The 26,877-nt window shown below is 37.0% G+C and overlaps 1 protein-coding gene across 3 annotated transcripts in view; it reads right to left on the minus strand.

Moving 5' to 3' along the window:
* LOC122811595 (zinc-binding protein A33-like) overlaps nt 1-26,877 on the minus strand; it is a 231,444-nt gene that overhangs the window by 91,411 nt on the left and 113,156 nt on the right. For all 3 annotated transcript variants that reach the window (XM_044083548.1, XM_044083549.1, XM_044083547.1), the window contains exon 2: nt 17,555-17,650. In XM_044083548.1, coding sequence (XP_043939483.1) covers nt 17,555-17,650 — 96 coding nt within the window. The remainder of the gene's footprint in view (nt 1-17,554; nt 17,651-26,877) is intronic.

Genomic DNA, 26,877 nt, shown 5'->3' on the forward strand with positions numbered 1-26,877 from the left:
TATAACAAATATTGCATTTAACTGACTTAGGTGTTGGATTTGTCAAAGTCCTTCCGTGTACCGATTGTTGTTTCTGTTGTTCTTCGTCTGCCTCCCTTTGGGTCATGTGAACTTCGAGGCTCGATTCCGAAAATTTCTTATATTTTGTGGGGCTAATGAGTTTTTCTGATTAGAGTTATTAGATGCTATTCTCTCACTACGGCATATAAATCCACTATTTTCAGCCTGTTGGTTTACATTTGATTGTTTATTGTTACTGTTATTAAAAGATGTATACTGGACATTCGATTCAGCTACTGAATTAAGTCTATGTGTGTCTGAAACAGCAGAGATCTATGCCTGGCATACAAGGCATTGTCAGATCCCATTTTGATGGACCTCCTGCATATCTGCAAAACAAACAGCACCAGAATTACCCATTCTAAAGACTTAAACCTTACCTGAGATATAAATAGGACATGCTAGAGAGACAGGTATGTATCCCAGAGACTACCACTTCTCTGGAACAGGCTCCTCATCCATGTGAAGCAGAGTTCCACCCTAACCTAATTCAAGTGTAACTTGGACAATTGGATGGAGAACACAAAAGTCATCCCTGGTTTGGCAGCTATGTAACTAATGGACACAGGTAGCCTGCAAATTGTTCTTCTCCCAATCCCCTAATTATACTTATCAAGGGCATGAAAACTTGCCAGAGATTTGGAATGCATGGTTAGTCTTAAAATGGCCCTTGTGGTCATTAGCCTAGTATCCCATTATTTTAGGATCTGTCCAGATTTTTGCACTAAGAGGTTGAGAGGTATGACTGGAAGTGTTCAGGGGACCCCCCAACTTGACATTTGCTGGGGGCCCCCAAAATGCTAACATGGCCCTGCATACAGTTATAAACTCTGCCTTGGCTTTGAAATGCTAATTGTCCCTTTCTGTTAAACCAGCCATAAATTGCTCATAATATGTTCGTAGTTGATTACTAGGCTAATGTCTCTAGGTGACTTTTTTAAACCTTGCCATGCTTCTCAAAGGTGAGAATTAAACCCTGTACCTTGTATCTGTAAGGTAAACACCTTAACCATTATACCAACTCCCAACACATACATGTTTCTTGCAATAAAATGAAATAGTTTCTGAATTCTGCTTTTACACATTTTGTTATCTCACAAACATTTGCTTTGTTCATTCTTTTCAGCACTGAATTATTAGTTCACCCATTTTAGTTTAAAACTTCAAAGCAAATTGTTATTCCTTCCTTGTACTGATATACAAAAATCACTTACTATAGACTTTCTAAATAATGATATATAAAATTCACTCTGTATTTATCTTTGCAATTTTCAATCATAAGTCGCTTTGATGGGTACATTTAACTGTTGCCATGGGAAAATTTGTACTCAATGTTATTAAAAAATATCTCACTGCATGAGTCTTACCCAGTACCAACCTATGAACCTATATCACGTCAGTCGGCCTGCTAGACAGGGGTCCAGGGAAGTAAATATTGTGGGAAGAAATATCCAGGGAATTGTTAGGCTAGGCTTGTATAGGCCCTAAGACCGATAGCCTAGTACCAACCTATGAACCTAAAATCAGTTGTCTGTGCCTCAGAATGAGGACTGCCTAAATCATTTCATAATATAAATACTTTTGAAAGTCCTTTTTTGTTATGCAGAATGATTAGCAGCCCCATTTCTATTGGCTTTATTAACTTAAGCCCATGATCCTTCCTCTTGGTCAGCATGAATTTTTTGTCACATTTCCTGTACTGTCAGTTCTTTTTCACCTTTTTGTCCAACTTGTATTGTTTTCTGCAGACAGAGATTGCTCCTGAATACATAAGGAAGCCTTGACACCAGTTTGTTGAATAGTTATACAGCATAGTATAAAACTGCATATATTTAAACAATGTAGGGGTCTGGGGTGCTGTACCAATATGTTATGATTATTGCTGCAGGAATGAAGTGGCACTTCTATCTAGGAAATGTGCAAACAAGTACTCATGTATTTCAGTGCCCATACACCACTGAGGAAACATGATGGGGCTTTGAATATAACAGGGGAATCAACAAACTCCAAAAGCTAACGCATTTCAGAAGAGATGTCAAAAATAAATAAATGCAGTTAGCAACTGGTGGAAGTAAAATGGCTTCTTAGCTAATACAAAGGAGTACAGTTTTGCACAAAAGATTTTGATTGCGTGTTACAGCATTCCTGAGGAAAAGATGTCAAAAATAGTTACATAGTAACTATCACGCATGAGGCAGACATGAAACATTTCTACTACAGGTAAGAGGAAGTAGGATATTGGTCAATAAAAATCCGAATTTAGCCATTAAATAAAGAAATGGATAGACCTGATAAAATAAAAAGACCTTATCTGCATGCAAAATTTGTTTCTATTGTATAGTTTAGCCATGATATAAAATGTAGCAATTAATTGTACATAATCTGTAAAAAGCTATTGTATTTGCTGTATATGCTGCATAGGGGTGTAGACAAGTTTGCCATGAGAGGATCTTAGCTCCATAAAGAAAGAAGGAGTATAGATTGTGCAAATGATGGCAGTCAAAGGCACAGCTAAACCTTAGAGGTAGAGTGGAGAAGTGCAGAGGAAAGGACTTAAGTCAATAGACTCACTAGAGTACAGAGCACTGCAATGCAACACACAGGTTCATAGAAAAGCATGATGTTGTAATGCTCTGTTACGTTCAATTAGGTGCAGATCTGAGGGTTACCAGCTCAGGCAAATGAACACGGACCCAACAGACTTTCTACTCCAGCTAATTAAATACATATGTCTTTCTGAGAAAATCCACCCACAGGAGTACAAGGAGATATACCGCATCAGTAACAAAAGAAACTGCAGTATAACATGGACAACATCAATACTTTGGGATACTAAATTTCTTCTGGGGAAGAAACCCATTCATCCCAACCCACTGTCTCTAAAGGCTTCCATTTAACACAAATGTACACACTATCACCTAACAACCAGACCAGCTCATTAGTCTTAGTATTAAATCAAATGGTGCACATTTGTAATTGCATAATGCATTTCAGTCATATACCCTTTACATGTACACAAAAAATGTAACTAACAACAAGTGTAGTTAACTAGGCATCACAAAATGTTAAGCATGTATTGTGTTACATAAATTAACAATCACACAGGCATCATAATCACTTGGGAAAACATAACAAATATATAGTACCTGGCACAAGAATTTAGGTTTTTCCTTTTACAACCTCAGTTTACCAAACAGCTAAGGTTAACGCTAAAACCAATTTTAAAAACATTTCAGTGTACTTAGGCTAAAATGATACTAACTGATTTGGGGACTATAACCAAACATAGGGGTTACTGTAGAACACACACCTACTATATCTAGAAATGTGTTCTTTGAAATGTAGCCTTGTATAAGTAATTTTATTTAAGAGCATTTCTTTCAAGCATTTCAGACAAAAAATCCAGTGTGTTTGTTTTTGCTCAAGAATAATAACCCTGATCAATCACAGGAGGTTAAAAAGGATTGGGAAGAGAGATTGGATAAGCAATTCACAAATAAATAATGGAGGATATATGTGTGTCTCCCAAATATGCAACAAAGTCTAAAAGATTTAGGATTTTTGCTTGGAAGTGTTTACATAAGTATTTTTATACCCCAAGTAGACTCCAAAGAATTATTATTATAGCAATAACCCACGCCTGGGTGTGGGTAATGCTGGATTTACCCACGGTTGGCGTGGTTTGGTCCCGAGGGCGAAGCCCGAGGGACCAAACAAAGACAACCGTGGGTAAATCTAGCATTACCCACACCCAGAAGTGGGTTATTGCTATTATACCATGGTGTTAGTTTGCTTTGTATTATATTTGTATTGTTGTTATTTATTCCAAACGAAAACCTCAGGACACACCACGAGAAGTAAGAGCACAATCTTCTTTATTTCAGTATAAAACAAAAGGATAAGCGCTTTCACGTGCTCTGGGCACGCTTCTTCAGATCACAATTAAACTGCTAAAAATGCTCTGTTCAAATAGTAGTCAACATCCAATAACAAATCTTTACCAATTAAACAATTAAACTCAAGCATTCACTCAGCAGTCTTGTTATTGCATGTGATTGCGATCATTGTTGTTAATACTAGATGCAACAATAACTTCCAAATACTTATCAAACTGGATACAATAATGCAGTATTACTTATGTTGAAAATACAAATAATGTTCATTTATCAAGAACTCATACCCAGTTTATTAAAACACATAGATTTCTTAAATAAAAACAGTCCCCTTTAAACTAATGTCTGTACTGAATCAATGTAAAACATCGCTTCTAATTCATATGCTTTTTAAGCAAGCGTTCTTTGCAAAAGCTTCAATACTACTTTTCAGACATTGCACCGAAGGCATACTACATACATACTAATAAAAACATTCAGATGAAATTTTGCAATAAAGCTTATCCTTGTTGTCTATTTCCGTAACGTTACCTGTCATTAAACAAGAGACTTCATCTGTTGTAGTATACAGAATTACAAGCTGCACAAGAAACCTAAAAACAGTTACTAATCTTTGCGATTTTCAACATCTACCCAAATTGTCCTTAACCTGGTATGAACGTTCTCTTCTATTCTAGTACGTCATTACGTTAGTGCCAAAACTCACTTCCGTGAGCTAGCAAAGACCGTCTTGCCATAGTATTCACATCTTGCGCTGGAACTCTATTCTGTGTATTAAGCTCTTATTATAATACACTTAAGTTTTACAGAATGAAGTAACCTTATAATTCGTCTTCAATAATATTATTAAAACTAATGAATTTATAAACTAAAAGCAGACAACATGGAGAACATCTTTCTTGCCAGGGGCTATAATAGAGAACAAGTCAGGAAGGTTAGGGACAGTATTATTTCCTCTAAAGGACCAGTGAATATAAATAAGGATAAGTATAACAACAAGGGAGAAGTTCTCAAACAAGAATTAGGACAGACTGGTTCATATTTTGTTACCCAAGGACTGAATGCATTGCCACATGGTAATTGGGGGAGCTATAATAGAAACAGAGTGGCCTATGTAATGAAATATTCCAATGACAATGAGCAGATTAGGAAGGTCATAATTAAGAACTGGAATATTTTAACTGTTTCAGAAGATATTAGAACTCTTGTTGGTACAGAACCTTTGTTCATTTTTCGAACATGTAACAACCTTAAAGAAATATTTGCAAGAAATTTTACTAAGACAGTTACTCATATTGATTACTTAGCTCCAGGTACTTTTCCATGTGGATCTTGCAATATGTGCAAATACATTACTGATGAACAGATCTACACTTTAGCACAAGACGTTTTTGTATTTAAACCAAATAGGCATTATGATTGTAATAGTTACAACTTGATATATATGGCTAACTGCATAGTCTGTCCAGCTTTTTATATTGGACTAACAACTAGGAGACTAAGAGACCGTATATACAATCATACATATGATATACGCAAATGCAAAGAAACCAATGCTCTTGCTAGACATATCCAGCAATATTCTAATCATGGTTTTAAGTTCAGGGTTTTGCAAATATTACAGAAGAGCAATAGAATGGGTGACAACATTAACCATTTAGCTAAATTGGAACTGAAATGGATATTCAAAACAGGAGCACACAGAGACCCAGGTCTTAATAATTATATTTCTTTGAAGCCTATTTTGAGGTCATAGAATATATATTTTTTAAGAGAATTGACCATTTTCTATGAATTTCACTCACCTTGACTGTCGGCTAATATGCCAACAAAAGCGTTACTTAAAAAGCCGAAGATTGATGTTGAGTTTATTTGCTTAATTAAGTACCTTGAAAATAGTTAGTTCTAGGTATGAACAGGTATAGAAGTAAACACTTTCAAAGAAGCAGTTATGCGTCTTTTAACCAGGACAAATTTATTATATTCAGCATTGAGACATGACTAATATAGACTAGATAATTAGAATGAATATGTTCTAATATTATTTAATTGAGTATGTTTTTAGGGTTGTATGTTCATAAGTTAGTTTGTTAAGATAAAAGTGAGAAATGTATTAAATAGAGTGTATATGTTGCTTAACCAGTTAAATGCAATATATATTCTCTAGTTGAGACTGTTTAAATAAGGAGAACTAGAAATATTCACAGAGGAATTATTAATTAAATAATTCATTAATAATTTATCAATAATAATTAATAACAATGAGTTGAATCTCTGTAATTTTATATAAAATTTCCTGTCCTGTTATGGCTGTTTATACACTATTACCAACTGGACATGTAACGATCATAAGTTTATTATAATTAATTAGAGTTGAGATTTTTTATAAACTACAATGAGGTAGGTTTTTTATATAATGCATGTTCCTATTAAAAAAATTTTTATGTTTATTATGGTTTTATGTATTGATTATTAGGAGGTTTGTCACATAATTAGGTTACACAAGCACAATGATTACTCGGTATTCATATCTAGTTATTAAATATTTAGAGTATATTGTAGTAAGGTTAACTAAGAATAATGTCATGTAATATGGTCCATGAAAAGTTTATAAATTCATTAGTTTTAATAATATTATTGAAGACGAATTATAAGGTTACTTCATTCTGTAAAACTTAAGTGTATTATAATAAGAGCTTAATACACAGAATAGAGTTCCAGCGCAAGATGTGAATACTATGGCAAGACGGTCTTTGCTAGCTCACGGAAGTGAGTTTTGGCACTAACGTAACGACGTACTAGAATAGAAGAGAACGTTCATACCAGGTTAAGGACAATTTGGGTAGATGTTGAAAATCGCAAAGATTAGTAACTGTTTTTAGGTTTCTTGTGCAGCTTGTAATTCTGTATACTACAACAGATGAAGTCTCTTGTTTAATGACAGGTAAAGTTACGGAAATAGACAACAAGGATAAGCTTTATTGCAAAATTTCATCTGAATGTTTTTATTAGTATGTATGTAGTATGCCTTCGGTGCAATGTCTGAAAAGTAGTATTGAAGCTTTTGCAAAGAACGCTTGCTTAAAAAGCATATGAATTAGAAGCGATGTTTTACATTGATTCAGTACAGACATTAGTTTAAAGGGGACTGTTTTTATTTAAGAAATCTATGTGTTTTAATAAACTGGGTATGAGTTCTTGATAAATGAACATTATTTGTATTTTCAACATAAGTAATACTGCATTATTGTATCCAGTTTGATAAGTATTTGGAAGTTATTGTTGCATCTAGTATTAACAACAATGATCGCAATCACATGTAATAACAAGACTGCTGAGTGAATGCTTGAGTTTAATTGTTTAATTGGTAAAGATTTGTTATTGGATGTTGACTACTATTTGAACAGAGCATTTTTAGCAGTTTAATTGTGATCTGAAGAAGCGTGCCCAGAGCACGTGAAAGCGCTTATCCTTTTGTTTTATACTGAAATAAAGAAGATTGTGCTCTTACTTCTCATGGTGTGTCCTGAGGTTTTCGTTTGGAATATTTATGCTGTTTTGCCCTGGGACACTTTAGAGAACGGTGATATTTTTATTCAGTTGGTATTGTTGTTATTTAGGTTTTTGTTAGCTTTTTTTGTATTCTTCCACTTTTTGTGAGATAAAATAGTCCACACTTTTAGTTTGTTTTTATTTTATTATTGTTTTTGAAGGGATGTAATCAAAAGGGTAGGTGATGCTTGTTATAAAATAGTTTAAGCAGTGTAGAAGTTTATAACGTGTAGTTATGTTTTACTAGTTATGGGTATGTTGAAATGTGGTGTAGTGTTAATTTGTATTAATTTTTTTAAAATATGTACTTTTAGTAATTGGTCACTAGATGGTGGTGTTGTAATAGGTTTTAGAAGATGTATGCTGATGTGGACGTTTGGTATGGTGTGTGTTTTTTACTTTGCAAGGGATGTCTGGTGTGTTTTAATATGTATATTTTTGGAGTTGTGTGTGTATAGGTATTGTAGGGAATATAGGTGAGTGAATGGTTGTATGAGAATGCTTGGTTTTGTTGGGTTATAACTGGTGGTTATGTAGTGTGTGTGTGTGTGTGGTGTATTTGCGACTGTATGAGTTTTGATTTTGTTTGTGTTCGAGGTGAGGGAATGAGAAATATTATATGGGTAATGGTTAATTTTGTGTGTTTTACTTGAATTGTTGTGTGTTTTTTGTTTTTACGTTTACTGTACGTTAATGTTTGCTTGCTGTCGCCGCAGCACGATATTTACTGACCGGACTTGTTTCCTTGTTTGTCGTACGATTTAGTATGTGCACGCTGGTTGGATTAGCCAATCAGCATGCACGTTTCTCGTCTTTTCCGATGTTCGCATGGTATAATAAGGTAGTTAGCAAATGTTGGAGGTGTGATGGGGAAGAAATAGGTAATTGGGTTACATATTTTCTGGAAGGGTAATGAGCTGGCAGATTTTTAAGAATCCCTGCAGACTACTCTATCAGAGATACTGGGTGAGCAAATTTTTGTAACAAGGATTTGTTTGAGATATTATACAACAAGACCAATACAACTACCTAACTACTGTATATCCAAGGTACCCATGTATATTTGGGATTCCTAAAATACATAAGGGGTTAGAAAATCCACCTATGCGCCCCTTAGTGGATGGACGAGGATCACCCACCTATACTTGTGCCAAGTTAGTAGACTCTATTCTACAAAAATATTTGGTCCAAGAAGACCAAATATGTAAGGATTCGTGGTCATTCCTGGCAAAAATAGGAGAACTTAACTTTGACCTTAAATGTAACTTTTTAACGGTCGACGTTAAAAATTTATATACCTGTATTCCTTTGAATATAGCTATTGATTGGGTTGGGATATCTCTGAAAAGGTACAACTCGACAGCAATTGAAACTGTACTAGTGATAGAACTATTGGGCTTAATACTATACAATAATTACTTCATGCTAGGTGAGAATGTTTATCTCCAAAAGTTGGGGTGGCCATGGGCTCACCTTGTGGAGCCAGCATAGCCAACATGGTCATGGCCCACTGGGAAAGAGAGTTTGTCTTTAACAATGAGTTATTGATGAGGAAGATAAAGTATTATACCCGCTACTTGGATGATATTTTTATACTTTTTGAAGGTGAAGAACCAGATGGTATAATGATTTTGGATTGTTTAAATACCTCCACAGACTTCCTGACATTCACTTCTTCCTTCAGTAACACTGCCATTGCATATTTAGATATATGGTTGATTAAAATTTATGAATTAAAAGCCTTTGTGGCAAATATTCATAGGAAACCTACACACTCCAACCCTTTCCTACATTACAGCAGCTGCCACCCTAATTACCAGAAAAGATCGGTAGTCAAGGGGCATCTGGTAAGGGCCGCTCGAATCATCAGCTTAGATGCTGACTTTTTTAACAAGTGTGACTTACTAACCAATATGTTTTTACATAGAGGTTACCCACCCCAACTATTAAATGAATTGGTGAAAGAAGTTAAGAATAAAAGACTTGGAGGCGTTTATCAACCTATTTTGAATATGGTAACCCAGGTGGAGGGCAACAACAATTCCAATTCTACTTCTAATTCAGGCATTAGCAGCCAGGGTTCAACATTGATCACTAATTCCAGACTAATTTTGACTTATCATGTCAATAGTTATTTTTTTATTGACATTATTAAGAAAAACTGGGAGATATTTAAAAATAATTCTACAATATATAGCAAGGTAGGTTGCCATCCTGAAATAACTTTTAGGAGAGGCAGGAATATGAAAACACTACTTGAATGTCCTACCAGTAATTTTACACGAACCCCAGGCATGTACAAATGCCAAAATTGTAACTATTGTAAGTATATATATATATGAGTCAAACAGATTTTGTACAAATAGGAAGTGGTTTGAATTGCGATGTAGAGCTACCTGTAACACTTGCATGGTAGTATATTTAGCCCAATGTAAAAAATGCCCAGGATTTCATGTGGGGAAGACCGAGCGTAAGCTACGTGAATGCATATATGAACATCAATATGCAATAAAAAAGAAGAAACAGGAAAACGCACTGGCCAAACACATTATATCTTTCAGTGACCATGCATTCAAATTTATAGTTATTGATCAGGTGTTAGAAAATAAGAGAGGTGCTCCTTTACAGTTGTTACTTGAAGAACTAGAACTTAAATGGCAGATTAGATTAAATGCTTATTCTTACCCAGGATTGAATGATAGTTGTTCTATTAGTTGTATATTAAAACTAAAGAGCTTTATAAGGTAGAACACCCGCCAGGGAATAAATTTGAAGCATGTATTTTACGCATGTATTAAAAATTTGATTTGTATCGTATTTTATTTTTTCGTCAACCAAACTATATGCATTTATATTTATATTAGTGTTTAGTGATTGACGAAGTAAATTTAGTTATAAACATTTATAATTATTTTTAATATATATTCATAATGTAGTTCCTGTATTAAGTACTTCTTTACACCAAGTAGTTACTCTGAGGTCTATTGGTGCATAGTATGAGCATACTGTAAGACCAATTTTGGTGTATTTCTGGTGCTATATCAACTTAATTGACTTATAGGTTTTTAATTTATGCATTGATGCCTTTGGGCATGAATTTAGTGTAGATATAGACATTATGAGAGATATTTATTATTCATATATGTTTATAATATGTAAATTTATATACATCCTTAGACGTATTTAAGTAAATATTACTGGCATTTTAATGTGATAAAAAATATATATATATTCATTTATTTATTTATATATTCATGCCATTTAACATCTTTCATATTTTATTTTTCACATATATATTTAAGTTTTTCATGTCTTTTAAGATGGTTTAAACCGATGCAAATTGTTTAATTTATTTTTATTTAAGGCTAACTTATTTAAGTTAATATTTATTAGATAGTATTTGCTAAGATTTTATCTGATTATAAATGAAGCTTAGTGGGGTTTAGCTACAATTAATTGAAGAAGTAAGTTTTCTTTAATCTAACTGGGAGTGTTTAATGAGTGTTTAATGAGTAATTAACTGTGTCAATTTAGTGATTCTTTTTAATATATAAAGTCTGCTGGTATATACTACATTATGTCTGAAGAAGTCTGCTTCTCAAGCAGACGAAAAGCGCTTCACAATAAAGATACGTTCGTCCTGTGGCTTTATTTGTGCTTTTGGTGAAAGCTGACTGCTCTTGTTCTCCTTGTTTTCTCAGTTTGCAGTTTGAATTTTGTAGTGTTTTAATATGTATATTTTTGGAGTTGTGTGTGTATAGGTATTGTAGGGAATATAGGTGAGTGAATGGTTTTATGAGAATGCTTGGTTTTGTTGGGTTATAACTGGTGGTTATGTAGTGTGTGTGTGGTGTATTTGCGACTGTATGAGTTTTGATTTTGTTTGTGTTCGAGGTGAGGGAATGAGAAATATTATATGGGTAATGGTTAATTTTGTGTGTTTTACTTGAATTGTTGTGTGTTTTTTGTTTTTATGTTTACTGTACGTTAATGTTTGCTTGCTGTCGCCGCAGCACGATATTTACTGACCGGACTTGTTTCCTTGTTTGTCATACGATTTAGTATGTGCACGCTGGTTGGATTAGCCAATCAGCGTGCACGTTTCTCGTCTTTTCCGATGTTCGCATGGTATAATAAGGTAGTTAGCAAATGTTGGAGGTGTGATGGGGAAGAAATAGGTAATTGGTTACATATTTTCTGGAAGGGTAATGAGCTGGCAGATTTTTAAGAATCCCTGCAGACTACTCTATCAGAGATACTGGGTGAGCAAATTTTTGTAACAAGGATTTTTTTGAGATATTATACAGAACCATAATTCCCTAGACATAGTAAGGCCCTGCTGAGTCTAATTATGGTGGCTGCCAAAAAAGCAATTACTAGAAAATGGAAATCAAAGTCTAGACCAACTTTATTAGAAGTAGTGAATTTAGTAACAGAGATAAAACAATTAGAACTGGGATCTTTACAAAATGGTAGGAGCAAACTACATAGGAAAAAAATGGGAATTGTGGGAACAACACATGCAGAGGAGTGAAGTTTAAAAGAAGACAGGATTTAAATGAGCTATGAAATGTCTGACTGACAATGACTGGATAGATTATATGTGATGTATAATGTTTGTAACTAAAATTATGTCAATATGCCTTGTTTTCATTTATATAAATATATGATTGCCTTTGTTATAAGTGATTATTTAATAAACATGTTTCTTGTTTAAAAAAAAGAATAATAAACCTGAACCTTCAACTATAGGACATTTACATGTTACATCCATATAAGCCCTAAGTGTTAGGGGGCCTGTTAAAGTGATTATAATGTAGAAGGCCTCAATCTTGCCAAAATAAAACTACAAACGTTCAGCATGACTTTTATTTGATACTACAACCTTCAGTGTCTTCTGGGTTTCTTATTTAAATTAAAGGGAGAGTAAAACCCCACAGAAAGGGTATGACACAAATCTCCCAGTTGGAAGCACCTTCAGACTTTCATACAGACTTTCCTACAGGGAATAAGTGAGGCGTGAAGGCTATAGTATAGCTCTGGGAATTGTCAGAAGCAGCAACCTGTAGAGTTTGCAGGAGACTGAGCTTGTTTCATGATGGCAGTTCAGCACAGAGCTAAGGTTATGAGCTGTGAACAGACTTCATGCTATAATTCAGAGGTCGATTCTCTCAGTCTGTACTTACAAAGCTGTGTCTCAATTTATCAGCTTTACCAGTCTCTTACTGTGCTCTCATTTCTAACATCTTGCTAACATTTCATCATTTATACTTTCAGTGCTTTAAAAACGTTTTTGTTTCTTGAGCAACAGTTCTCCTGAATACCTCTAATGCTGAAATACCAGACTAGAGTTTAAGAAACTAGTGCCTCCCCAATGACATATTAAATATACTCAAGTTGGAATTTGATTCGTCAAGCTCCAAACAGCAAAAAAGTGGTTTGCAGCTATTATTGAAAATAATTTAACATTTGGTATTCATCAGACTGCTTCATCAACACTTAAGCAAAACTAATGCTCTTTTAATCAGTTTATGCAGATCCTATGTATCAATGCAACTGTGAATATTGTTATTTTATTATCACAGTAACCATACTATTGCCCATTCCCTTTGCTCTAATTGCATTTAATAACACATTGGTTTTAAATTCTCTTTAATCATTTCTTGATGTTCCTTCTCAGAGCTACTGGATCTTTTTAGGAGCTTGTGTGGCTGTCATTGCATCAGGATTATTTGTACGTGATGTTCTCCTCACATTTTTCCTAATCATAATAATAGATCAGGAACATGTAAGCAGTCATGCAGAATATAATTGCTATGGCTTTGCACTTAATGTGAAATATCCCTTTAGCTTTGTGAAGGTTCACATATACTGCTTGGTTTCACACTGTGAATTTGCTTTATCACTCCTACCTTCTCACAAGCTAAATGACTTGTGATGAATTCAACTATCTGTAAAGGAATTCTGTATTTTTGTTTATTTTTAAATTCATAAATTAGCAGTTTCAAACCCAGTGGTGACAACCATTTAACAGAATAGTTTAACAATGTTTATACAGTTTAAGTGTTTTGTGATAAAATATTGCACGCTATACCTGTGTCTAATTTAAATTTTACATTCTCTTTCCATTAATTCTTAGTATTTCTAGCTGGCAGTTTGCCAGGCACTTGGGTTTAAATATTTCTGTTTTCATTGTATCAACTGTTTTTAGTTAGTAGTGTCAGTCAGTACTGTTTATTGGTACTGTTCATTTTCGAACTTCTGATCAACGTCTTAGAAATTCTGTTTAACACATTTGTTTTTGTTTTACATATTTTGGTTAAATTCTCAATTCTAGCACTGATTTGCCAGGACTGATTAAACCATTGGCAATGTTTCATATCATGTTTATAACCACACACGCTCAGGCTTTAATTAAAATGATGTAAGTACTTATCTGTCCTCTTTCTTTGATCCTTTGTTTCTTACAGTACTCTGCACATCTCTATCTTCCATCTTGAATCCTCATTTTGCAGTACATTGTCTCATGGCTTACCTTTTGATATCCATTACTAATGTAAACATCGTGACTTTATTTTTCATTGTTGAGTCATGATTTTTACAGGCAATTGTTTTAAGTATGTCCTAGTAATTTCACTTAATCTGTACATATATGCAACTTTTGGTAAGTTAAAGTCTGTTTTTGTTAAAAGCCTGCCCCTAGTTCAGTCATTTCTTAAATCACAAGTTATTCAACTTTTTATAAAAGAATGAAGCAACTCAATGAATTCACAGTCTTTGTCGATATTCTTCAGTTCAGTAACTGTATTCACTGCAGGCCTTGCAAACCTGTGAAGAACAAATGTCTAATAAACGGGAAATTCTGGGCTCACAATAATCTCTGAATTTCATTGTGATATCTTTCTCTTCTTCAAGAAAAGCAAGAGTTAAATAACTTTATGGCTTCTACCTCAGCAGTATGTAGGAATAGGTTCATAGGTTGGTACTAAGGTATCGGCCCTAGGGCCTATACAAGCCTAGCCATAACAATTCCCTGGCTATTTCTTCCCACAATATTTACTTCCCTGGATCCCTGTCTAGCAGGGTAACTGATGTGATCCCCGGGGTGAACTTCCTATCTCCCATCCAATCGTCAAGGTTTCTTTTGAAGAGGGCCAAAGAGGCGCTCTACTTGACATGTATGGGCAGTGTATTCCAGAGTATGGGAAGTCTCTGGGTCAGGAACCTATCCCGCCAGCATGTTTTATTCATTGTGATGACAAGGTTTAGATCCCTGGAGCATGTGGCTCTGAGGGATTGGGATTTCTTTAAGTGTAGCATGTCCAACAGCTCTGGGTTTGACATGGCCTTGTATGTTAAGCAGAGATCGCCTCTGAGTAGACGATATGTGACAATGTATAGCTGGAGTTTTTTAGATGGTCAGCATAGGGCATCTGCTTTAGGCCTGTGATTCTTTTAGTGAGGTATTTCTGCGACCTTTCCAGTTGTTGCAGATGTCTTGAGAGGTACATAGCAAATGGGGTGTTGTGTTCTATAATGGGTCTAATGAGAGATGAGTACAGTGGGACAATGACCTCCTTTTTTTCTGGATGAAAAGCTCTTAGTGATGAGGTGTGCCACATAGAAGGATTTCCTGACTGTTGTGGCGATGTGGTTATCGAAGGTGAGACCACTGTCCACCTGTGTCCCTAAGTCTCTTAGCACACTTTCAGCATTTTAGTGTACTGCCACCTATGTGGTAATTCATGGGTACATGTTTTTCCCAAAGGGGATACTATACATTTCTTGGCATTGAACTTGAGCCCATGGCTCTGGCACCAAGCATCTGTTTCTGTAAGGCCCTTTTGTAGAATATCCACATCAGTTGGGGATTCAATAACGGCTCCCAGTTTGCAGTCATCTGCGAACATTGTTAGCCAGCATCCCTTAGTGTTGACCTGTACTTCAGAGAAGTGGATGCCAAACAAGAGGGGTCCCAGGACTGAACCCTGAGGTACTCCACTTGTCACTTGTCTGGAGATGGATTTGGAGTCGGCTACTTTTACAGTGTGGGTTCTGTCAGTAAGCCAATTGGCAACCCATCGAGTGACATAGGGATTAATGCCCAGCTTAGTAAGTTTATCTATGATTCCAGAGTGGGTGATGGTGTTGAAGGCCTTGGCAAGGTCCAGATAGGCTGTGTGGACTGCCTTACCCTCATCCACAGCTCTGGAGACTGATTCGAAGAAGTCAGTCAGGTTCAGGAGACAAGATCGGCCCTTCACGAACCCAAACTGGGTGGGGTTCAGTGTTTGAAGGTTGCCAATGTCTTTACTCCAAAGTTAATCATATTGAAATCATTAATAATATGGTCGCAGATACAAAATGCTTATGATAAGGAGCACTGTTACATGTTATATATGTTTTCCATCTGTTGATTTGTTACTATACACTAGAATAATAACAAAATCATAGGTAAAATTAGGGGTTGAAATGGAGACTATTAAGTAATTACTACCAACATTTCTAAGGGTCTATATCACAGTATTGAAATTCCAAAATATCGAACACCATAAGCTCAACCTTGGAATCTCGAAATGTGATATACTCGAACGCTCAGAACAGCGAATTTTTTCCAAGGGAAAAATTCACTGTTCAGAGAAAACACACACACACACAGCACAAGCACACCAAAATACATAATCCACACATACACACTTCACATAACCCTGCACGAAACCGTACATACACTACTAGCTATCCACTTACCTTAACCCAACCCTAACCCTAAGGTCCCTAACTAACGCACACTCAACTTACCCGCTCCCTAATCCTAAGGTCCCTAACTAACACACACTCACCTTACCCGCTCCCTAATCCTAAGGTCCCTAACTATCGCACACTCACCTTACCCGCTACCTAACCCTAAGGTCCCTAACTATCGCACACTCACCTTACCCACTCCCTATCCCTAAGGTCCCTAACTATCACACACTCACCTTACCTCAGTCCGTTCGCACACTTACCTTAACCCAGTCCGTCACCTTCGCACCACAGTTGAGGAAATAGCAAAGCTGCAGAAATGGCCTACCGAATACTTTCCTTAGGAAAATATTTGGTGTTCTGCAGCTTTGCTATTTCAAACGTTTGCTGAATAGGGGTCGATATTAGAACATTCGATGTTTTAACACTTCGATGTTCTAATATAGACCCCATTTCTAATACTAGGAAAACAGAAAAAGGATTTTACATAAGAAATACGTTAGCCATTACTATCATTAGTAAGTATAACTGTTTTTTAGTTCAGTATTATGAATAGAGAACACTAAGTAATGACTTCCAGAACAGCTAATATTAGTGACACCATCACAGTTGAAGGTGATCACTTTGAGCACTAAACATCAACCCTCCCAATACAAGTGAAATCTGCATGTATCAAGGAGTACAACACTGTCCCATAATAAGACACTAATTTGCACATTACCTATGGATAACTGTCATTGATGGCCACTGTTTTTGCACTTAATTCAACCCCACACAGTAAAGTCACGTACCCATCCCACACCAGTGCTACTTTATTATTGCCACTTTGAGGTTACGCTGCCTTTTGAGATGGGTGCAATACTTGCTTTCCATGGTGAGTAGTAAGTATTGCATTCACCACCAAGTTCTTGCAGTCTGAGAGAGAGAATAAAGCATCACTAACGTGGGGGTACAGCCCCTCATAATGGATATGCAAGGCATCTTGCCCACTGAAAAAAAACACTCAATTTGTTTTGTCACTGTCAATATTAGTAGACTTAAGTAGACCCTATTCCTCCTTAATATTACTTCTTTGTTTATGCAGCAACATTTGACACATTGATACAGTAATTTCCACTATTCTGGGATTCCCCATTTAGAACTCAGCATCTGTCTTTGATTGTATTGACATTGCTAATGCTGGGAGCTCCCAATCACTACAAGGACTGCATCCTTAGACTCTGAAAGTAAGTTGGTGATACGTTTATATTACTCATGTCCCTTCACTACCTAATACTCCTAATGAGCTACAGTGCTGAGATACTTACCTTTATATTACTGATGTTAATTTCTTTTTCTTTTTTCAGATTCATGACTTTCTGCATCCGCTGCTGGATTCGTGTCAGGGATTTTTCAAGCTGCACCTAAAGAGGAAATAATTAAGGTCAATGCTTTAGGATAGCTGAAGAATGCTTGCAGGCTGTTCCACAGCAATCTGAAATAAAGTTCATAACATGGTTGTGTTATCACTCTATTACCAATGAGATAAAGTTCAAACCTTAGAGCTTCATATTACATAATGTTGATATCTACATCCCATATATGACAACAGTTTATGCCCTGGCACAATCACATGTAAACTTCTCACTAATAACAGACCACACAGCCATCCCTGGAGCCTTGTTTGTTATTATACAGATACAATGAGCTACAGTGTTACTGTTAGAAGTGTTGTATCTGAAGACAGTACTGAACAGATACAATGAGCTACAGTGTTAACACTGTTAGAAGTGTTGTATCTAAAGGCACTACTGAACAGATACAATGAGCTACAGTGTTAACAATGTTAGAAGTGTTATATCTGAAGAGAGTACTGAACAGATACAATGAGCTACAGTGTTAACAGTGTTAGAAGTGCTGTATCTAAAGGCACTACTGAACAGATACAATGAGCTACAGTGTTAACACTATTAGAAGTGTTGTATCTGAAGGCACTACTGAACAGATACAATGAGCTACAGTGTTAACACTGTTAGAAGTGTTGTATCTGAAGGCACTACTGAACAGATACAATGAGATACAGTGTTAACAATGTTAGAAGTGTTGTATCTGAAGACAGTACTGAACAGATACAATGAGATACAGTGTTAACAATGTTAGAAGTGTTGTATCTGAAGTCAGTACTGAACAGATACAATGCGCTACAGTGTTAACAATGTTAAAGGTGTTGTATCTGAAGACAGTACTGAACAGATACAATGAGCTACAGTGTTAACACTGTTAGAAGTGTTGTATCTGAAGGCACTACTGAACAGATACAATGAGATACAGTGCTAACAATGTTAGAAGTGTTGTACCTGAAGGCACTACTGAACAGATACAATGAGCTACAGTGTTAACAATGTTAGAAGTGTTGTACCTGAAGGCACTACTGAACAGATACAATGAGCTACAGTGTTAACAATGTTAGAAGTGTTGTACCTGAAGGCACTACTGAACAGATACAATGAGCTACAGTGTTAACACTGTTAGAAGTGTTGTATCTGAAGGCACTACTGAACAGATACAATGAGATACAGTGCTAACAATGTTAGAAGTGTTGTACCTGAAGGCACTACTGATCAGATACAATGAGCTACAATGTTAACAATGTTAGAAGTGTTGTATCTGAAGGCACTACTGAACAGATACAATGAGCTACAGTGTTAACAATGTTAGAAGTGTTGTATCTGAAGGCACTACTAAACAGATACAACAAGATACAGTGTTAACAATGTTAGAAGTGTTGTACCTGAAGGTACTACTGATCAGATACAACGAGATACAGTGTTAACAATGTTAGAAGTGTTGTACCTGAAGGCACTACTGATCAGATACACAGAGCTACAATGTTAACAATGTTAGAAGTGTTGTATCTGAAGGTACTACTGAACAGATACAATGAGCTACAGTGTTAACAATGTTAGAAGTGTTGTACCTGAAGGCACTACTGATCAGATACAATGAGCAACAGTGTTAACACTGTTAGAAGTGTTGCATCTGAAGGCACTACTGAACAGATACAATGAGCTGCAGTGTTAACAATGTTGGAAGTGTTGTATATGAAAACAGTACTGATCAGATACAATGAGCTACAGTGTTAACACTGTTAGAGGTGTTGTACCTGAAGGCACTACTGAACAGATACAATGAGCTACAATGTTAACAATGTTAGAAGTGTTGTACCTGAAGGCACTACTGAACAGATACAATGAGTTACAGTGTTAACACTGTTAGACGTGTTGTACTGAAGGCACTAGTGAACAGAAACAATGAGCTACAATGTTAACAATGTTAGAAGTGTTGTATCTGAAGGCACTACTGAACAGATACAATGAGCTACAGTGTTAACAATGTTAGAAGTGTTGTACCTGAAGGCACTACTGAACAGATACAATGAGATACAGTGTTAATAATGTTAGAAGTGTTGTACCTGAAGGCACTACTGATCAGATACAATGAGCTACAGTGTTAACAATGTTAGAAGTGTTGTACCTGAAGGCACTACTGAACAGATACAATGAGATACAGTGTTAATAATGTTAGAAGTGTTGTACCTGAAGGCACTACTGATCAGATACAATGAGCTACAGTGTTAACACTGTTAGAGGTGTTGTACCTGAAGGCACTACTGAACAGATACAATGAGCTACAATGTTAACAATGTTAGAAGTGTTGTACCTGAAGGCACTACTGAACAGATACAATGAGTTACAGTGTTAACACTGTTAGATGTGTTGTACTGAAGGCACTACTGATCAGATACAATGAGCTACAGTGTTAACAATGTTAGAAGTGTTGTACCTGAAGGCACTACTGAACAGATACAATGAGATACAGTGTTAATAATGTTAGAAGTGTTGTACCTGAAGGCACTACTGATCAGATACAATGAGCTACAGTGTTAACACTGTTAGAGGTGTTGTACCTGAAGGCACTACTGAACAGATACAATGAGCTACAATGTTAACAATGTTAGAAGTGTTGTACCTGAAGGCACTACTGAACAGATACAATGAGTTACAGTGTTAACACTGTTAGACGTGTTGTACTGAAGGCACTAGTGAACAGAAACAATGAGCTACAATGTTAACAATGTTAGAAGTGTTGTATCTGAAGGCACTACTGAACAGATACAATGAGCTACAGTGTTAACAATGTTAGAAGTGTTGTACCTGAAGGCACTACTGAACAGATACAATGAGATACAGTGTTAATAATGTTAGAAGTGTTGTACCTGAAGGTACTACTGATCAGATACAATGAGCTACAGTGTTAACAATGTTAGAAGTGTTGTACCTGAAGGCACTACTGAACAGATACAATGAGATACAGTGTTAATAATGTTAGAAGTGTTGTACCTGAAGGCACTACTGATCAGATACAATGAGCTACAGTGTTAACAATGTTAGAAGTGTTGTACCTGAAGGCACTACTAAACAGATACAATGAGCTACACTGTTAGCGATGTTAGAAGTGTTGTATCTGAAGCACTACCGATAATAATGCTACACTGTAATGTTTGACATTTCATTTCACACAATGTTAATAACTCTGCCTTAGTAAATTACAAAGCATGGCCCTTGACTGCAAGCATCCATCCCACTAATCCTACCATCACCACTATCATTGTAGTTATTACATCATGATGCTTTTCACATATCCCTACAGGAAGGGACTACAGTGCATCCACAACACCATACCATATCATAATGTATATCGCCAACAGGCAGCATGCTAACATCACTCTGCATGAAAAGAACCAACTTTTATAATAATTTACCACTTGTACCCTGAAAGATCAACATAAATGGCTGCTAACCAATCTCGGACTGATCTATCAAAGAGCAGATGAAGACAGAAGAAAAATGTCAGTTCAAACAGTGGGAACTGTGATGTGTCCCTGCTTTTTTTCCCAAACTCATGATAACCCTACTGAAATTGTGATGTTCCTCAACAATGTCTCAGTTATCATTCTATTTGTATTTATAATGACAAGAGACATCCTACTTTATTAACAAATTGGAATCTCATGCATTAAAGTAATCAACTAATTGCACCATGTCATTATGGGAGCCATTCTGCTGAAGTTTCCTCTCAAGATGTAATTATTTGTCTCTGTCTAGTAGTCCCTTTTTACTACAAACATGGTTTAAATAAACACTCTGCATTGCCAGTTCTTGACACTATACCATATTTATGTGTACTCGGTTTGCTGGTCAACGTTTGCTCTAGCTGTCAGACAACAAGCACCATCCTATTTTTCTACAATGCAATGTATACTACGCTGTTTACTGCACAGATCACCAGTTGTATTCCAACAACAGTCTTCAACATAGGTAGAAATACACTATGACATGCCTGGGTATGTAACCTTTCTGAGAAATAGTGTGCCCTGGTGAGTGACCTAAGAAAAATCACAGATAATTTATTTACATATAAAAAACAAGCTAAAAAATGTCAGCTTATTTTTTTCAGTTCCACTCTGCCCCTTTCAAAGGGATTTTTGTCCTCTCTTATATAACTTGGCAAACTGAATAGCTGGTTTCTGATTAGACACATGCCAAAGACTTTCCTTCAAAAAACATCTTTGGCAGTGAATATGGAATGTTTTATCTGGCCCACATTAAAAAGAAACATGGCAGACAGCATTCTCTGTAAAGCTGGCATTACCTTCTGCCTTACAATAGTATGATGATTGTGATATGGGTGAGGAGCTGTGCACTGCCAAGATGGCCGCAGCTTGCTTCTTCCAGCTCCAATGACCTCTCTTCTGAGTGAGCAGCACAGAAATTATAGTTTAGTTGATCAGTTTCATTCTTTCACTGGATTAATCAGTCTAGCAGTAGCATATTTTCATTTATGATGTTATGATATCACCACACACCTATGTTAAAAGTCTCACTAATTCTTTACTAGGTTTTAACTTGTTAAACTTTGTAATGTTCTATACGTGGAATGCATTTGATATATATTTTTGTTGCTTCTATAACAGACATGGTGCTATATTATATTTTGTATAACATTTGCTGCTGATGCCTTTTTTCCCATTTTCAGCTATTTCTGATGATTGGAATTGTATGTTTACAAGTTTCCCAGGTAGCTAACTCACTAATAATGTTTTCTTGTCAGACATGCCTGCGGCTTACAAGTTAGCCTGTTGTATAGTAATATTGCAGTGAGAAAGCATGAAAAGGGGGCACAAACGTCTCATTTGGTGGGAAAGTGTTTGGTGTGTGTTAAAAATGTCACATTTCAAGAGCTTCTGCAGATATTCATGTAGTAAATATATAAAAGTGAGACAACGGGCAGCTTGAATTCTAAGTGTTTGTATAATTTCAGCAGGTTATTTCATTATTTATTATTTAGTTAATCTACCAATAGATTTTGCACTATACATCATTCTAATCGCATGTGGATGTATCATAAAGCAGAGAGCTTTTATTTGTTGAGGCTCATTGTGTTTCTTACCTTTCATGAACATGTGGCGCTGTAGCATATATATATATATATATATATATATATATATATATATATATATATATATATATATATATTCAAAGATTCAAAGAAACTTTATTGTAATTTAGGGCCACACAAGTGCAGCCTAAATGAAATTACAAATGTCAGCTCACGAGAAAAATGCAGTGCAAATAACATAAGAAAGAAAATAACAACACGTATGACATACGAGAGGTAGTTCACATTACATAAACACATTCAATACCCATTATCCAGTTATAAATAATAAATACATTCCCACCACCAAACCCCTACACTGTTAAGATAGAGAATAAATAGAGACTAGTGAATAGCAGCTGTTTAGTTACCATACTGCACTTGTTAACCTTAAATGTGACTCAGTATAGCCATCATATTGCATAATAGTAATACTGGTGGTAATTGCTCAGAGCAGCAGGATTAAATGAAAAAAAGAGGCTTCAATGTATCAGGTATTATGGTGGGTGTCCCGTATTAATAAGTCTCACAGCTGTAGTATACAAACTGTTCCTGAATCTGGTAGTCCTACAGCGGAAGCTGCGGTACCTCCTTCCAGACGCAAGTCGTGAGAACCAGTTGTGGGCCAGATGGGTCAAATCAGCTAGTATTTTGCGTGTTCCCTTTCTTGTTCTTGTAAAGAAAAGCTCCTGAATAGAAGAGAGGTTTGTGCCCAAGATTTTCTCAGCCACCGTCACCACCCTCTGTAGTTTCGTCTTCTCAGCAGCTGTGCAGTTGCTGAACTATGTTATGAATGTGCCATGCAAACTCGTGTACATTACAAACTTGCAAACATGCATGTTCATTTTCTCACATATACCTACTGATCATAATTCTTACATTTACATTCTGCATTGTACATTATTAAAGGGTTAAATGTTTAGACAGCATTTTAAGAGACAGGTTTAAGTGATTCAGAAATCTTTCAAAAATATTAAAGTAGCAACAACTTTTGTGAGTTTTTTCTTTAACTCAATGACATTATTTTGAGTGTCTCTGTCTGCATAGCCTTTCTGTGCTATGTGCTTTCAGTTGCTTATGTGAATTTTTATTCAGTCATCTCAGGTTGATTTCTGCCAGTTTCTACTCAGATGTAATGATTTTGAGTGTTCTGTCTCAGCTTTGTTAATTCATCTTCCTTTAGGCTAATCCAAAGCACTTTACAGGTATGAAAGATTGACAGAGAAAGAGACAGAAATACAAGTCCATAGAAATAGTCAAACCTAAAATCAGAGTGGAGGGTCAAAAGTACAAGTTAAAAGACCTGCCTGTTGTCATTATTTCTTTCACTTTCTTCACAATGGAGATGTACACAGAAAGCTGTCACTTGTGAGAAGGGATGAGGAGGCATACTGTGTACATATGTCTCACAGCAACAAGTTGAAATACATTTAGTGGCCATTTGCTCTTTCCATTTTCACCCCACTTCAGTGTCTGTTTTTGGGAGGAGGTGAAACATCATCATCTTCCTCCTCCTCCTCATCATCATAAATCCCCATTATATATATTTTTTTTACATAGGGACAGGGTGTTGCATCAACTATTGTCATTTCCCTCAAATCAGTGTCACTTTCCTACTTTCTTTGATAGACATGTTGGACTGTCACAGGTCTTATCTCATGCAATCCCAACAATCTCTTGGCTGGACATCCTGATTTCCTCTTGATGTCTTTCTGTCTCTTTTCAATCAAATTTTATTTTGCTTTCCTGCACATATGCCCAAACCATCATAATCTGTTCTCTTTAACCTTCTCTGCAATTGGAGCTACCTTGGCTTCTGCTCTGATGTTGTCATTTTGCTATCTGTCCCACAGTGTGCATCCCACTATGCACTTAAACATTCATAGATTCATAGATTCATAGATTAGCATCTCCATCACCTCTAGCTTCCTGAACTGCTTAGCTTTCACTGCCCAGATTTCTGTACCATACAGAAACATTGGTTGCACCACTGTTTTACAACTTACTTAACACCTTCTTTTTGTATTTTTCTAACAGACATTACCTTTTATACTCTCTGCTAGTTGGCTGCAGAAAGTACAGTTGTGTACATTTACTATAAATGTAGATGTTCAAGTGTATTCACTGTTACACTCATCACCTGTGGGTTATCCCTCCTGTGGTAGCCCTTGGCCGGCCCGAATACCAGAGTCAATGTTTTTCTGTGTCCGCTGCAGTTGCCTGTAGTCTAATGTCAGGTCGTCAGTGCTATAAAGCAAGGGAGCTGGTGTCATTACATCGGTTTTTCTTGCCCTAACCCATCAGAAGCACAAGGAAATAAGATAAAGTGGTCCTGGTGGCTAAAAGCCAACATGGGAAGCTTATATCCCTCTAGGGGAAGAGGATATAAGGGGGAAGGGAGGGAGGGAAACCTGGACTGCAACATTGAATACACTCGAAGATCTACATTTATGGTAAGTGTACAGAACTGCACTACGTTCTTTGTGTTTCACTGTTGCAGTAATCACCTGTGGGAGGATGCCCAAAGCTGAGGAGAGGGGTGGAAGGATAGGTTAGAGCCCTAGGCATGGGTCAGCAAGCCCTGCAGAACTGCAGAGGTAAACCCTGCCATAGACTTAGAAAAAAGAGGTAGGTGGTAATGCTTTGTAAAAGTATGGACAGAGGTCCAGGTGGCAGTGTCCAAGATGCCCCTGGTGGGGACTCCTCTGAGGAAGGCTGTGGAAGTGGAGGCTGCCCTAGTGGAATGGGTATGAATAGACTTAAGGGTTGGTTTCCCATGTAATCTGTATCAGAAATGGATACAGTGTGATATCCATTTGGAAATGGTTTGCTTGGAAATGGACTTCCCCTCTGCCCCTGGGGCAAAGCTGACAAGCAGCTGGTCTGTTTTTCTGAAGGGTTTAGTACAGTCCTGATAGTATCTGAGCTGCCTGTGCACGTCTAGGGAGTGCAGAATTCTTTCCCCCTTGTTTTGAGGGTTGGGAAAGAAGGTGGGTAGGTGTATGGCCTGGTTGAGGGTTACATCTTATAGCAACTTGGGCATAAAGAAGGGGTTAGTCCTCAGGGAGACCCTGTCTGCATTGAAAATGATGAAGGGTTCAACAGCCATGGGTGCCTGAATTTCTGAAACCCTTCTGGCTGAGGTGACAGCTAGTAGGAAGGCAGTCCTCCAGGAGAGGTATTTCAATTCTGTTGACACAGCAGGTTTGAAAGGGGGTAAGGTTAGTTTTTCTAAAACATAATTCAGGTCCCAGGCTGGCGTGGGAGGTCTTCTGGGAGGTCTGATATTAGAAGCCCCTCTGAGGAATTGTTTAATCAAAGGATGAGAGCAGAGGGGTAGGTCTGAATTGTAATGGGCTGAAATGGCTGAGACATGGATTTTAATAGAAGAAGGAGAGGCCACTTTTGAGCAACTCGGCTAGGTAATCCAAGATAAGAGGGATGGAAGGATGGGAGGTACTGGTCCCTCTGGACTGTTTCCAGGAGCAGAATCTTTTCCATTTCCCTGCATAAGATTTTCTGGTGCTGAGCCTTCTGGCCTCTGTGATAATGTCTAGGACCTGTTTGCTTAACAGGGACTCTTTGTCAGCTTTTAAGGTGTAAGCCATGCTGAAAGATTGAGAGTCTGCAAGTCTGGGTGCAGAATCTCCCCCCTCACCTGGGTCAAGAGGTCTGGGATCAGGGGAAGCTGCTTGGGGGGCTATAAGGTCAAGCTGTGCAATAAGGGGTACCAATGCTGCCTGGGCCTATCTGGAGCAATGAGGATGGCCTTTGGTCTCTCCTCCCTTATTTTGATCAGTACCTTGGGAATTAGAGGCAGAGGAGGGAACACGTACACAAAGAGGGAGTTCCAGGGGAAGGTCAAGGCATCCACCTTCCATGCTAGGAGGTGATATTCCCTGGTACAGAAATTTTGCAGCTGGTGGTTGAGGTGCGAAGCAAAGAGACCCACCTCCAGAGTCCCCCACTCCTGAGTGATTTGCAGAAAGATTTCCCTGTGGAGGTGCCATTCGTGGGGGGTCCAGTAAGTTTCTACTTAGGTGATCTGCCAGGGTGTTGTTGACCCCTGGTAGGTATTGGGCAATTAGGTGTAGACCCATGGAGGTGGCTGTCAACCAGAGGCTCATGGCTAGTCTGCACAGAGGGTAAGATT

Source organism: Protopterus annectens, chromosome 9.part0 (genome assembly GCF_019279795.1).
Source record: "Protopterus annectens isolate FY-2018-M chromosome 9.part0, PAN1.0, whole genome shotgun sequence".
In the NCBI taxonomy this organism is placed as follows: domain Eukaryota; kingdom Metazoa; phylum Chordata; order Ceratodontiformes; family Protopteridae; genus Protopterus; species Protopterus annectens.